This window comes from Cnephaeus nilssonii, assembly GCF_951640355.1.
Source record: "Cnephaeus nilssonii genome assembly, chromosome: 13".
Taxonomy (NCBI): domain Eukaryota; kingdom Metazoa; phylum Chordata; class Mammalia; order Chiroptera; family Vespertilionidae; genus Cnephaeus; species Cnephaeus nilssonii.
In genome coordinates this window covers 41,108,136-41,123,777 of record NC_137084.1, presented here as the reverse complement: position 1 = coordinate 41,123,777, position 15,642 = coordinate 41,108,136, and the positions used below count along the sequence as shown (strand labels likewise).

General features: G+C 37.1%; 2 protein-coding genes across 2 annotated transcripts; one reads left to right on the top strand and one right to left on the bottom strand.

Annotated features, from left to right (window-relative positions):
• Positions 1–3,369: 3,369 nt before the first annotated feature.
• On the top strand, positions 3,370–4,326 carry LOC307110129 (olfactory receptor 51H1-like; the record flags this gene model as incomplete). The annotated part of the gene is made up of 1 exon (XM_079789170.1): positions 3,370–4,326. One exon carries the CDS (start codon positions 3,370–3,372, stop codon positions 4,324–4,326), a length of 957 nt encoding a protein of 318 aa, XP_079645296.1.
• A 5,823-nt stretch (positions 4,327–10,149) lies between these two features.
• Positions 10,150–11,100, bottom strand: LOC307109573 (olfactory receptor 51H1-like; the record flags this gene model as incomplete). Its single annotated transcript, XM_079788386.1, has 1 exon — positions 10,150–11,100. One exon carries the CDS (start codon positions 11,098–11,100, stop codon positions 10,150–10,152), a length of 951 nt encoding a protein of 316 aa, XP_079644512.1.
• Between the last annotated feature and the right edge of the window lie 4,542 nt (positions 11,101–15,642).

Here is a 15,642-nt window from a genome sequence, read left to right as displayed (position 1 = left end):
ACCCGGACCCAGGGGCGCGTGGCCTTACCCAGACCCAGGGGCGCGTGGCCTCACCCGGACCCGGGATCTAGCTTCCCCCGGACCCAGGGGCCCGTGGCCTCTCCCAGACCCAGGGTCGCGTGGCCTCACCCGGACCCGGGACCCAGCCTCACCCGGATCCAGGGGCACACGGCCTCACCCGGACCCGGGATCCAGCTTCACCCGGACCCAGGGGCGCGTAGCCTCACCCGGGCCCGGGACCCAGCCTCACCCGGATCCAGGGGCACACAGCCTCACCCAGACCCGGGATCTAGCTTCCCCTGGACCCAAGGGCCCATGAAGACAACTTTTTTAACCTCATGATGAATAGGTCACTTTTTTTAGAAGATATGATATCTGTTTTTCTCTAATGAATGCATTGCTTTAGAAATTAGGGAACTGCCAATCACTTGAACTAACTAATGTTGGAAGAAGGTAAGTGTCACCTATAGAATACTGCATATTGGTTAGACATTGGACTTTAAAAATGCCTTTCATGTAGAATGATTGCAGTTTGAGAATTTCCTGTTGAGAAGCTAAACTACCTCTACCATCAGGTGAGGAGTAGTTATTATAATTAATCTCTAGATCAGGAGGGTTTTTCTTCCTGTTTCCTCAGGTCCTCCCTGTCTATCATATATCCTGGCCTAATGAAGCACTAATCAGAAAATTTTATTTTAAGACCAGTCCCTTATTCTATTAACCACAAATACCCTAGAATGCCTAGAAACTTGGAAGTTTCCATAGTACTTATAGCAAATGGAACTCTCTTTGTTTGCTGCTATTCACACAATTGGGGAATTTTATTGTTCACCTGCTTTTTCAATTTAGGATCTATAATGAGGTCATGTACCTTGTGTTAGTCACAAGATACAGATAGAAAATACTTACACAGTGTATTTCTTCATAAATGTGGCAGTATGGACAGCAGAGGGTCAGGTCTAGATGAAACTTTTAAAGGAAGAACTTGGGATCTAAGAACCTAATCGTCAGGGGACATACTTGAACTCTAAGACACAGTGATTGTTCAGATGGCATGTTACACTCTGTTTGGGGGTCAGTATAGAGGCCCTAAAGGGGATCTGGAAGACATGTTCTTGTTGTCAGAATCAAAACAAAATCTAAAGACCCATATCAGGGAGTAAGAAACTTGCGAGGAATGGAGTTTTGACTTGGTCTTCTCTAACTGAACCCCTCAAGCCTTGTTACACTTAGTTGCAATTTTTCTCAACAGGCTCTATTTCACATACACCCCTCCCCACCTTCTCATCTGTTTTGATACTAATGAGGTGTTTGACTCCAGAAAAGTTATTTTCTTCGCCTAGGCTTCAATTTCTTTATTAGTAAAATGTGAAATGGATCAACTTTTACTTTTGCTATTTGGTGGATTCTGGTTTTCTCTTATTATTATTTTTCTCCCCTTCCCTCTCCTCATTCTATTTTCTCCTTCCCTCTTTCATTTGTTTACCTCTTAAACTTTTCTCTCATTTCAGTTCTTTCCTATAATTATTTGAAAAACTTAAATATTTTTTTTCTCACAAAATATCAATATACACAAAAACAAAGACAACAATTTAGTGGGAACACAGAAAAATGTATGTTGTTAATCTAGTAGTCCATATATTTGTACTACTATCTTTCATAACAGCAATAGAAAGACATGCATATTTTATAGAAAAGGGGAAAATATGCTAAGATTAAAAAATGGCTGAGGAGATCTGAATCAGAAATCTTTCAAAGAAAATCTGATTTCAAAAATAGTTCTAATATGTTTTTTGATGCATCATGAGCAGGGGCATCCAGAAGTGTATACATCCTTGGGGTTGAGACAACTCAATATTTGTAGAGCAGAAGATAGATTATTAAAAAGTTATAAGAGCCACAAAGTTAAATATTATTCTTGTTGATAGAAGAGAATCTATCAATTTTTACTTCTACTAACTGCAAATAATTCTGACCAAAAAAATCCAAAGCAGAAAAACAAAACAAAAGATAAAAAGAGAAACAAAATCAAACCCATTATTATGCTAAGAACATATGAAGAAAACTTTTTATTCCAAGTAATCATAATTAAAAGTATATATTTTGTTTTCCAAGGTTTTTGCATTTCTAATCCTCACATGGCCCCTGTAGGGTATTAGTATTGTCCATGGATTACATGTGTAAGGCTATCCTGAGGAGCAGGGGCAACTGGAATCTGATTTTTAAATGTGTGGGTCTACATGGCCTCTTAGTCAATTTGATTCCAATCAATTGCTGAAGGCAATTGATGATGTCTGAAGGTTGAGAACTTCTCAAAGAGAGTCTACTCTATCTCTGACTGGCATTCATGTTTAAAGTTGAATGGCCCCATCAGGCAGTCTTTTGGAATAAATATAGTTACTGATTCTGACAACATGAGCATTCTTCCAGATTCCTACTAAGGCCTCTATACTGATATCAATCAGAGTGTAACATGCTATTCTGAATGCTTGGTCACTGTGCCTTAGCAATAGGATTGTCAAATGATCCTGGTTAAAAAAAAAAAAAAAAAAAAAGGCTTCAGGTAAGCTCTGGAAATCTCACTTTTTTTTTTTTTTTTAAATAAAGTTACTTTATTTAAAAAAAATATTTTTATTGATTTCAGGAAAGGAAGGGAGAGGGAGAGACAGACAGAAACATCAGTGATGAGAGATAATCATTGATTTGGCTGCCTTCTGCATGCCCCACACTGGGGATCATACCCGCATGTGCCCCAACTGGGAATCAAACTGTGATCTCCTGGTTCATAGATCAACGCTCAACCACTGAGTCACACCGGCTGGGCTAAAGTTACTTTAAAAAGAGAATTGCTCTCCTAAGTATAATTTGCTCCCTCTTTTCCTAAAAATTTACTAGATTAAATATGACAAAAAATTTTAGTTGCTATAATTAAAAATGGCTGTATGAGGTTCCTGGGATGAGAATGATTCTGAGGTCACATTCAGGCTCAGGGTAAAGGAAGGAGGGTTATGTTAAAATAGAAGCATAGACATGTGCACTAAGCATTTCTAACTCTGTACTACATACAAAATTCATTTCCTTCATGAGTGTGATGAGTGGGAATGGAATCCTTTAGGGGAGCAAGTAATTCATATTTTATATTGATTTTGTCTTAATTATTATGTACTCAGTTTTCTCAACAGGATATACTTTGTAGTAGTAATTTTAGGGACTGAGTTATCTCTTAAACTCTCCCTGCCCCATGTAAAAATAAAATGGTTCTACTCGCAGGGAAGTCAGATTCTAATATCTTAATCCCTGTGGCTGTATTTTCAGGAATCCATCCATCAAGATCAAGCTCCTTTCTCATGCCTATGTCACATTGGCTTCATGGCAAATGATAACTACTCCCACTTCCAACACCTTTATTTTGTCTTAACTGGAATTCCAGGGCTTGAACAAAAGTACTACTGGATGGCCTTCCCACTTGGTGCTATATATGTCATTGCCCTCTTTGGCAATGGTGTCATCATCTCTACCATCAAGTCTGAATTGTCCCTGCATATCCCCATGTATTATTTTCTGTGTATGCTGGCATTGGCAGACATGGGACTTGCCCTTTGTACTTTGCCCTCTATGCTAGGCATATTCTGGTTTAACTACAAGTTTATAGCCTTTGATGCCTGCCTTGTTCAGATGTACTTCATCCACACCTTCTCAGCCATTGAGTCTGGTGTGCTGGTGGCCATGGCCTTTGATCGGGTGGTGGCAATCTGGAACCCCCTGGGGTACAGCACCATCCTAACCAATGGCGTGGTCCAAAAAACAGGGGCAGTCATCTTGATAAGGGCAGTCTGTGTGGTCTTCCCTGTGCCTTTTCTTATCAAGCGACTCCCCTTCTACCGCTCCAACATCCTGTCCCACTCCTTCTGCCTACACCAAGATGTCATGCGCCTTGCCTGTGCCAGCACCCGTGTCAACAGTCTCTATGGCCTCATTGCTGTCATCTTCACCAAGGGCTCTGACTCCCTCTCTATCCTCCTCTCCTATGTGTTCATACTCCAAACAGTAATGACCATTGCCTCAGGGGAAGGCCGGTTGAAAGCACTCAACACCTGTGTTTCACACATCTGTGCTGTACTCATCTTCTACGTGCCACTTATCGGGGTGTCTGTCATTCATCGTTTTGGAAAGCACCTTTCACCACTAACTCATGCCCTCATGGCTAATGCCTACCTTCTTGTACCCCCTGTGCTGAACCCCATAGTCTATACTGTGAAGACAAAGGAAATAAGAAGGAAGATCACCCAAGTATTTGTTAAAACCAAGATTACTTCAGAGAGTTAAGGTCTGCTGATTTGAGAGATAAAGAATTTATTCTTTGAAAACTCAATTATGACTGACAAATAAAGGTTTACATTTTTTTTACACTTCAGTGTGATTTGAATTGGGCCAAAGGAGATTTTCCTGATTTCAGAGCATACTTTCTTATTCCTGTGCCAATCTGTCTTTTGCTCAGTATAGAAAGAGTAGAATCTATAGGAACTGTCCAATGTTTTGCTCTTTAGCCTTGCATTTATGAGTTGACACATAACAGCTGAAGACAGAGAATATTATTAATTTCATTTTGTAATAACACTTTGAACAAAATAGGCCATTAGTTTTATGCTTTTAACATTAAAGCTCATTAAATTGATTTAATTTAACATTCTAAATCAAGAGTTATGAAAGGCTTCTATTAGCTCAATGGGAAAGAAACAAACTATACTCATTAAATAATAAGAGAATACCTGGTGATGATACATTATTAAATAAGATATGAATCAGAAAAATGATCAAATTTTAAAATTAAGAATATAAATGTATACAGTTGAGCAGGGGCCATGTTGCATAATTTGGGATCAGAAGATTAAAGGTGAGTTTTAGCTCTTCTGTGTGTGACACTGGGTATTAGTTCTCTTACTTTCTCTTTGCTGCAATTTTTAATTTTGAAAATGGAAATATCCCTTGGTTTCCAATGTTGTTACAAAATTAAATTTAATCATATAAATACAATTATTTGTAAACTTTGAAGTGTTGTGCACCTACAAAAAGTGTTCAAAAATACAAAATGCAAGAGTCTAAGAGAACATATATTTATAGATTGGCCACTAGGTAAAAGACAGTGTCAGAGTCTTTCCATGTTATCTCATTTGTTAATTATAGCATCCCTATAAGGGAGAGTGTTATGTGCTCTTTTCAGATGAAGATATCAAAGCACAAAGTTATACTAGTATTTGTTGGCCGAGGCTCATGTAGGCAGATTTCTTGGAGAATGGTGGACACCATGTATATTGTGGGTGATAGATAAAATGGGATAGGCAGAATATAGGAGATACTCATAATAGAAGTTTAAAAATCATTATGGATATTGATTGAAGGCAAACTACCTATATAAAGTAGAAGGAACAAAGGCACATGTGTACACTGAGCTATTTGTATCTCTTTACACAGTCCATGTGACTTTTTCTAAAAATATTTACTGTTTTGTTGTTAAAACTCTAGACAAAAGATTCTTTGTGACTTGAGTGATGAATGTAATTATCTATTACTCAAATCAGTAGCTACTTTAGAAGTTTTCTAAGGCAGACTCCAGCCTAGTTAAGATTAGTTCATTAAGACTATGCATACAAGAAATGAGAATTTCCATTTAAATACTGCAAAGAACTTATATGCATAGCCCATGGACATGTGGGATAGGGTAGTGAAGACCTGGAGGGGTGAGTAGGGGCTAAGAGGAGGGGATTAAAGTGGGGGGGGGGGGTTGGGAGATATCTGTAATAGTATCAATAATAAAATATATTAAAAAATAAATACTGCTTTTGGGTTCAAGAGGCCCTACTGACTTAATCTTAGATAGGTTCATAAAAATTATCTTTATTAAAAAAAACATAAGCACATTGCAGACATGCAACAAAATCATAAAGTATAAAACATCATTTGCATATTCTGGATGTTGTGGGAAGATTTGAGCTTTACCACTCCTGGAGGCACAGTCCTGAATCTGGAGCAGGGAACAGAACCCAGGGCTACTCTTGTTATTAAGAGGTTAGGTCAATCTGTTCTTTCAACATGGGGAAAGGTCCTTAGAAGCAGTGTAAAGTGACCAATATCCTCAGGAGATGAACAAGTCTCTTTGAGGACTTTCAATTCTTGGGTGTTTTCACCCATATGTGGTACTTGAAATTTAAGCTATGCCAAAATTTTCTAAATCACACTCTACCTTTTAGAGACAGATAGAAATTCCCTTCATAGCCATTATCTTTGGTGTCTTAAGTACATAAAGGCTGACCTCAGAAACAAGTGTACTGGTGAAGGAGTAGGTAGGTTTCTCTATGTCCCTTTTCTTCTTTAAAGATGAAGATGATGATAGCCACAGCAACAGCAGTACTAGCAGTAGTAATAGCTACAATACCACCTACTAAATAACTATAATAACTGGTGTTTTAGACATGGTATCATTACTCCCAGAATTAACTCTAGGGGTGAATACAGGGTGGGACAAAAGTAGGTTTACAGCTGCAAGTATGTGAAACAGATTTTATTCTTGTATTATTTTTTATTAATCATTGTATTATTTTTCATATGAACAACTGTAGACCTACTTTTGCCCCACCCTGTATATTGAGGGCAAGGGCTTAGGTGTCACACACCTCTGGGTTTAAGTTCTGGCTGTGCCACTTATTATCTGTGTATTCTGGGCAATATATCTAATTTATTTAATACTAATTGTTCTAATCTACAAAACCTGAATTGGACTATTATTTATTTTATAAAGTTATGGAGATTAAAGGAGTTAATGCATGTATGGCTTAGCCCAGGGCCTGGAAATAATAAGCATTGGATAAATATCAGTTGGTATTATTATTATTATTATTATTATTATTATTCTAAATTGAAAAATACACACTGAGGCACAGGATATTTATGTAGCTTGGTCAAGTTCACATAGTAAGTAAATGGGCACAGCCATAATTTAAAAAAAAATTAAATTGATTTTTAGAGACAGAGGAAGGGAGCCTAGGGAGAGAGAGAAACATCAATGTGGGAGTGAAACATCATATGCCCTGACTGAGAATTGAGCCAGCAATCTTTTGGTGCAGGGGACAAAGCCCAACCAACTGAGAGCCACACCCACCAGAGCATACACAGCCACAATTTGAAAACACATCATTACTCCAGCTTTGAGATTAATAAGCAAGAGACTTTAAATATTTGTAATTCATTCAAATAAATCAAGTTGAAGGAGGATTGAGGGGGAAATGTTTAATTTGTTAATTAGAAGGAGGTCTGAGCCATGGAAAACACTGCTTTCATATAGCAATGGAAACAAAAGTTAGATTACAGGATCTAGAGAAGGTATTGCAAAGTGATGATGTGGAGTATATGTTCAAATTGCCTTATCCTAAGACAAACAATTTCTAACTAGATTAGAAACAGAACTAGATTCAAATTTAGATCTGTTGATTGTAAAGCCTGTGAATTGAAACTCGACTCATGTATCAAGGTTTCCTAGGCTTGCAAACAAATTCTAGAGAGACAGAAGGAACCTGTGATTTTAAGTTACAGATTAATGAAAGATAAGCTGGTAATAAATATTGTTGAATCTTTAAGAGGTTCATCTTGCTAAAATGAAACTAGACAGAGAGGCAGATTAAGAATAAATTTGCAAGACTGGTGTAGAGTTTACATTTTCCATGGAAATTACTGAAAATTGTTGATGTGTGCAGAATGCAAATATCAACCAAGGTCTTAATATTGATGCTATCTAAATGGAAAACATGAATCTCAAACAGAACACATTTTCATCAATTTGCCTACAAAAAGAAAATAATGGAAATTTTATTTGTATTTAATTTTATCCCATCCATCAAAATATTTATTTTTCTTAATGTGTTACCGTATACATAAGATAGTAGTATAGTAGTATCTGTATATACTTTATATACAGATAAATATAATTTATATTTTTTATAAAAATAATTTATATTTTTTTACTTTGGTCACATCAGAGAATGAGAGGATGATGGCATTAATGGGCACTTTCAGCTAATTGTCTCTGTTATCACAGTTTATAAATATTGGAAATATGGTTGGCTTTTATGCTTAGTCTGGTGATAGTTTTCAAATTTTTGGTTATGCAGCTGTACAAGGAAATGAAAAAGACACTTCCTAATATATTTATATTCTATTTTATTCATTGAAAAAGTATATACAGATACTACTATACTACTATCTTATGTATACGGTAACACATTAAGAAAAATAAATATTTTGATGGATGGAATAAAATTAAATACAAATAAAATTTCCATTATTTTCTTTTTGTAGGCAAATTGATGAAAATGTGTTCTGTTTGAGATTCATGTTTTCCATTTAGATAGCATCAATATTAAGACCTTGGTTGATATTTGCATTCTGCACACACCAACAATTTTTAGTAATTTCCATGGAAAATGTAAACTCTACACCAGTCTTGCAAATTTATTCTTAATCTGCCTCTCTGTCTAGTTTCATTTTAGCAAGATGAACCTCTTAAAGATTCAACAATATTTATTACCAGCTTATCTTTCATTAATCTGTAACTTAAAATCACAGGTTCCTTCTGTCTCTCTAGAATTTGTTTGCAAGCCTAGGAAACCTTGATACATGAGTTGAGTTTCAATTCACAGGCTTTACAATCAACAGATCTAAATTTGAATCTAGTTCTGTTTCTAATCTAGTTGGAAATTGTTTGTCTTAGGATAAGTTACTTAACTGCTCTAAATCTCATTTCCACCATGTGCCGAATGTTGATAACACTTATTCTCAAAGATTGTTGGGAGATAATACATAAAGGCAACTAGCATTATTAGTTATTATTAACAAATTAAATGTGATGTTGTTATGTAATACCTACTTGACTTATAATTGTATACATATTTCCTGGAAGAGAAAATGCCAGGGTTGAGCAGAAAATTGGTGGGTCTAGAATAATGACTGAAATTCCATTGGTGTTAAATGTATTTTTATTGAATGAGTAAATAACCTCCCTACCAACTTGATTGTGTAATGATTAATAAAATACTCAAAGCAGGTATTAGCATCAATACAAAGGTACATCGCATTTGACATACTCATCCCCACACTGTGCGCACTGCTTTCTTTCTTTTTAAAATATATTTTATTGATTTTTTTACAGAGAGGAAGGGAGAGAGATAGAGAGTTAGAAACATCAATGAGAGAGAAACATCGATCAGCTGCCTCCTGCACACCCCCCACTGGGGATGTGCCCACAACCAACGTACATGCCCTTGACTAGAATCGAACAACCCGGGACCCTTCAGTCCGCAGGCCTACGCTCTCCACTGAGCCAAACCGGTCAGGGTGCGCACTGCTTTCTTAAAGTTTTTTCTAGTGCTGAAAATTTTCATTTGTCCTCATATGAAGCCCAGCAATAATTTTACTTGGTAAAGTTTTGCTGGATTCTCTAGTACACAGAAAAATAGATTTTACTAATGCTGAGAACATCCTATAAGGTCAGAACACCTATCATTCTATTAAATATATGGCAGAAAACTAGAACTATTATAAATCTGTAAAGAAGTAATAGCCCTTAAAAGAAGAGGTATAAAGTAACCACAAGTGTGTCCTTTCCAATTTTATTATAGGCACTCTTTATCCAATCAACACTAAAACATAAAAACAAATCTACTTAATTCTGTAACAGTTTTCTTTGCTCTATTTTAAGAAAAAATACTATCTCAGAAATCTAGCCCTTTAGCAGTGCTATAGGGCTTCTATAATTCTTTTAATGCAATTATTCTTTTAATGATAATTAATGAAACAATATTTAACATTATATGAATAAACATAAACATTATCTAGATAAACAGGTGATAATTTATGTCATCACTGATGCTCATCTTCAGGTTCAAAGAAGAAATATTATGTTGATTAAATTAGATTTTGCATGTGATTTAGCAAAATACAGTGTATATATGGAGTGTATACAGACCAAGAATGATGTGTGTTGTATCTTTACCCACAAGCCTTGCCCACCCTTTCATTTTACCAGATGTGTATAATTTGACTGCATTGTAACTGCTGAAAATGCTACATATTCTGCATCTTCCATTTGATTCCATTACTCTAGGTCCTGTTCCTTCTTCTCTGGAACATGTGGATGATCCGACTTCTTATCTGCTTGGTCTTCACACTATAGACAATAGGGTTTAGTACGGGGGGCAGTAACAGATAGATATTGGCCATGAGCATGTGCACTACTGGTGATAAATGCTTCCCAAACCTGTGGGTCATGGTGACACCAATGAAGGGAATATAGAAGAGGAGCACAGCACAGATGTGAGAGAAGCAGGTGTTGAGGGCTTTGAGCCTTTCTGTTTTGGAAGCAATGCCCAGCACAGTCTTTAGGATGAACATGTAAGAAAAAAGAATGATGAGAGCATCCATTCCCAATGTGAGGATGACTACGATGAGTCCATAGAGGCTGTTAATGCGGGTGCTGGCACAGGCTAGCCGCATTATATCTTGGTGGAGACAGTATGAATGAGATAAGATATTAGAATGGCAAAAGGGTAGCCGCTTTATAAGAAATGGCACAGGGAAGACAACACAGACTGCCCGGGTGAGGACAGCTATTCCAATCTTGCCAATGATGCTGTAGGTAAGGATGGAAGCATAGTGTAATGGGTTGCGGATGGCCACAAATCTATCGAAGGCCATGGATACTAATACTCCTGATTCTACCAATCCAAATGCATGGATAAAGAACATCTGTGTGATGCATGCATCAAAGGGAATCTCATGGGAATTAAACCAGAAGATGCTGAGCATGGAAGGCAAGGTGGACATGGAGAGACTAACATCAGTCAGAGCCAAGATGGAGAGGAAGTAGTACATAGGCTCATGGAGACTCTGATCTACCTTGATGACAGCTAGGATGGTACCATTTCCCAGGAAAGTTAGTGTATAGAGAAATCCCAGGGAAAAGCCCATCCATGGATTTTTACCTGGTATCCCTGGAATACCTGTCAAAATAAAACTATGGTGATTGATAAATGATGCATTAGAGTTCATCATGGTGTTCTCACCGCTGGGTGAGGCTGGACTCTCCCACTTTGCTCACAGCTCCTAAATTGAAAACAGTTTCATAAAAGAGGGACAGGTAAGTGGCTTTATGAATATACAAGTGGAACAGCAGAGGGGAGAATTAAGCTAAAAACAGCATCTAAAATATTTTTGTATCACTGTTTTCTTGCTTCATAGATAATCACATGGGATGACTTTCCTTCCCTTGAATTTAATTTGTTCATTTGAAAAATGGAAATAAAACGAATCCTCTAGTATTTAGACAGTAAAACATATGGATATCTCCTGTTTTAACAGCTCTTAAGGTTTGGCAAAAAAGAAGTAGCAACAACCAAGGACTTAATACCATAGAGAATTTTGCTAAATCATAAAAATATTACTATGTTTACATTACCACACACACAGTTACACATATTCCACTGCCTTCACATATCCATGTCCACATGAATTTATGTGTGTGTTTGAATATGCATGTGTATACATATGTACATTCACATACATGCTCATATGTGTGCATATATTTTCCCACATGACTAGATATATATTTCACTGTATTTATAATGGCCCCCATTTGTAAATAGACACAATAGTGGATAAAACTGTTCAAAGTAATATTTAATATTCACAAATTTTAACAATTCTTAGTTTTCCATTACCTCATTTTAAAGTTGCAAGGAATAGAAAATAAAGGTTATTGACCCACGAACAACCATACATGAGATATGAGAGTAACCACTCATAGGATTTAATTTTTTTTATATTTAAAACATACTTTTATTGATTTCATAGAAGAAAGGAGAGGGAGAAAAAGAAACATCAATGATGAGAGAGAATCATTTATCGGCTGTCTCCTGCATGCCTTCTACTGGGGATTGATCCACAACCTGGGCATGTACCCTTGATTGGAATCGGACTCAGGACCCTTCAGTCCTTAGGCCAATGCTCTACTCACTGAGCCAAACAGGCTAGGGCAGGATTTTTATTTTGAGAGTCTCCTAACTCACCAGAAACTTGGGGCCATTTTTGAAGCCTCTTCTGTCATCAAACAACATTTAACACTTTCAAACTTGTCTTTAAAACATATGAAATAATTATCTCCATTTTATATAGCCAATAAATAGTATTGCCCACTTCTCCCAGGCCAACTGATCATCCTCCTTCCAATAATTCTTCATTCTGTAGTCAGAATAAACTTTTAAAAATTACAATATGATTTACTCACCACAAACAAAGCTCCTTTAAGGACTTCTATTATACTTAGAATAGAGTCACAAATCCTTATCTTAGCCATCAAGGTAAGTCAAGAGTCAGCCTTATCTGCCTCTGGAGCACCAACTCACACCCTTTCTCTCTGCTTTGGTCTCTTCAATCCAGCCAGATTTGTGGTGTTTAAGTTCCTGGATCTCACTAAAATACTTCCTGCCACAGGATTCCCACATATGTTCTTCCCTGTTCCTTAGGCCTTTCTCCACCTTCTGTACAGTTCCTCTTTGCCTAATCAAAGTCTATCTGTCCTTCCCAAGTAAGCCTTTTCCAAATGCCCACTGCTCTTTAAGACTCCTTAGTATACTGTTTTCACATTCTGGGCTTTTTCCCCCCCACTTATAAATGAATACAGTCAATTAAACATTGCATAAGTATTTATTTAATGTCTATCTCTCCTATTAGAAGTTAAACTCCCTGAAAGAAAGATTTATCAGCTCATCACCTAATAGATCATATGCTAAACATATAGTAACTTTTCCATATGTGTTAAATAAAGGAATGAAGCAATGAATAAATTAGTTTGGATGATTGAATGTCATAAAAACCCCCAAACTCCCGCCTCATCTTCTCCATGTGGGTTGACAATTATAAATCAAGAGAAAAATCTGCTTTTCTAGGAGGGTCCAGACAAAAAGCTTATATGAGGAGTCCACTTACAAAGTTTGTGATGTGTGTTGCAAACAGAATCCAGACCTCTTTCCCCATAAATCACAATGCTAAGATCTAAACAAGGCACGCTGTAGTGGTTGTCTACCCTGTGGCTGGCATTTGAAGTGGGGCTTTTGAATTCTTTGCATGGTAAGTGAGAGCTCTTCACTGCTGATTCCTCATCTCAAGTAATTCTGATGGCTTTCACTAGGGAAAAGTCAACTGGCTCATCCTTACTGATAACTTTTCTTGGAAAGACTTAAAAATTCTTTGATATTCTTTGAATAAGCCCCAAGATCTGCTGAACTACTGTTGTCCTATGGAGAGTGTTGATTTTTGTTTTTCTTTTCACTTTTTTAAAAAAATGATTCTTTTTTTTTTAAAAAAAAATCTTTATTGATTTCAGAGAAGAAAGGAGAGGGAAAGAGAGAGAAACATCAATGATGAGAGAGAATGATTGATTGGCCACCTCGTGTATGTGCCCCACTGGGGATCAAGCCCTCAACCCAGGCATGTACTCTTGACTGGAATCGAACCTGGGACCCTTCAGTCTGCAGGCTGACACTCTATCCACTAAGCCAAACCAGCTAGGACTTTCTTTCACTTTTACAGCCTTTGAATCTGCTTATCCAAATGTGTTTTACCCCATCTTCTCTTCTTTCCTCCATTCATTTTTCTATGCTCTATCTTCCTTTTCCATTTTCCCTAAATTTTCAGCCTCCCTCTTTTCTCTAGTTCCCAATTTAATTCTCATTTACTCTTCCATCCAATTTTTATTTCATTCTTCTCTATTCACTAGATCTTCCCCCACAGTATATATCTTTTTTTTTAGTGCAGCTTCTATATTTTACTTTTTTCTCTTTTCTTTGCTTTCTGCCTCCCATGACACTCTGTAGACTTCTCATCTGTCCTTATCATTTCTCTCATTAGAATTCCTATGAGGATTTAATAAAACAATGTTCATAAATAATCCTACACAGAGCCTGCTATGTGGAGGGCATGTAAAAAGATTTTAAGATTAATATATTACCTGTATCAACCTCTGGCTCCAGTTCAGAATTAATTTGGCTTCGCTCCTTCTTTGAGACTAGCAAAGAGAGTACTTATAAGATTGCTCAAACCTCTGGTGGCAACTAGAGGCATCATGATTCTATAACAATTTCACAACTGCTCTGGAAAAATCCCTTGAGGAGTGTTATGTACTGCCACCTGGGCTACTCCACCTGGATTTTCCTGAGAACTCCAAACCCTTCCTCCATCTGTTAAATTATTTTTAATTCTGAAAACACATCTCAAAAAATTTTTTTCATTTTGATTTTATTTGCATCTTATCAGCCAATTTGAAAATGAAAGAAGGATCTATTTCTCTCATTCTTATGTACATACACATGCATATGTCTATATCTCCCTTGTGTTAAATCACTAAATAAATTCTAGCATCTGTTCAGGTCTTCTGACTCCAAAGTCAGTCTCAGTCTCAGTGGTGACATAATGTGATTTTCTCTGAAATAGGGCTGGGGATTACTGTTGTTTTTGGATGGAAAGATGAATTGCCTGAACTCTCCATCAGGAACATAGAAGACAAAATTTTAAAAATTTGTTGCACTTGTTTGTAATGATTATTTTTCATCAATGAGGTAATTCTTAAAATCACAGAAATAGCTGGTTATTCCATCAGTGTCTTTATGTGGTTAGTCCTTAAATAGCTTACAGACCCTTTCCACTAGCTCTTCATGTCCTTTTTGGTCTCACTTATTTTCTTTCATAGGCATAGTCACATTATAAAAGGCATGATAGAAAATTATGGCAGAAGTTTATCTATTTATTTTTAACTTCTAAACCCATTTATTTCCCAGTGTGTATTACAACCTATAGGAGACCACCTATACCATAGACATGAGCAGTTGCTTTTTATTAAGTACTAGAAGCCTGGTGCATGAAATTTGTGCACAGAGGGTGTGTGTGTGTACTCAGCCCAGTCTGCACCCTCTCTAATCTGGGACCCCTCGAGGGATGTTCAACTGCCTGTTTAGGCCTGATCCTGGTGGAATCAAGCCTAAACAGGCAGTCAGACATCCCTCTCACAATCCAGGACTGCTGGCTCCCAAACACTTGTCTGCCTGCCTGCCTGATTGCCCCCTAACCACTCCCTTGCCAGCCTGATCGATGCCTAACTGCTCCCCTGCCAGCCCGATTGCACCTAACTGCCCTCCCCTGCAGGCCTGGTCACCCCCAACTTCCCTCCTCTGCTGTCCTGATCACCCCCAACTGCCCTGCCCTGCCAGCCATCTTGTGGCAGCCATCTTGTGTCCACATGAGGACGACCATCTTGTGTTGGAGTGACAGCCAATTTGCATATTACTCTTATTAGATAGGATTTCTATATATTTTGAAATAATATGTTATGACTATGTTTAGACAATACTATGTATTGTCAAGAATGTGGAGTGTAGAATGTTTCAGCCACATTAATAAACATTTGACATTTTCTTCAAAATTAGACAAATGCCTATCATACTACCCATTAATTTTTCTCCCATATATCTGTCAAAAAATGTCCACACAAAGACTACATGCTAATATTTGTGTTGGCATTTTTCATAATAGTCAAATGCTGTA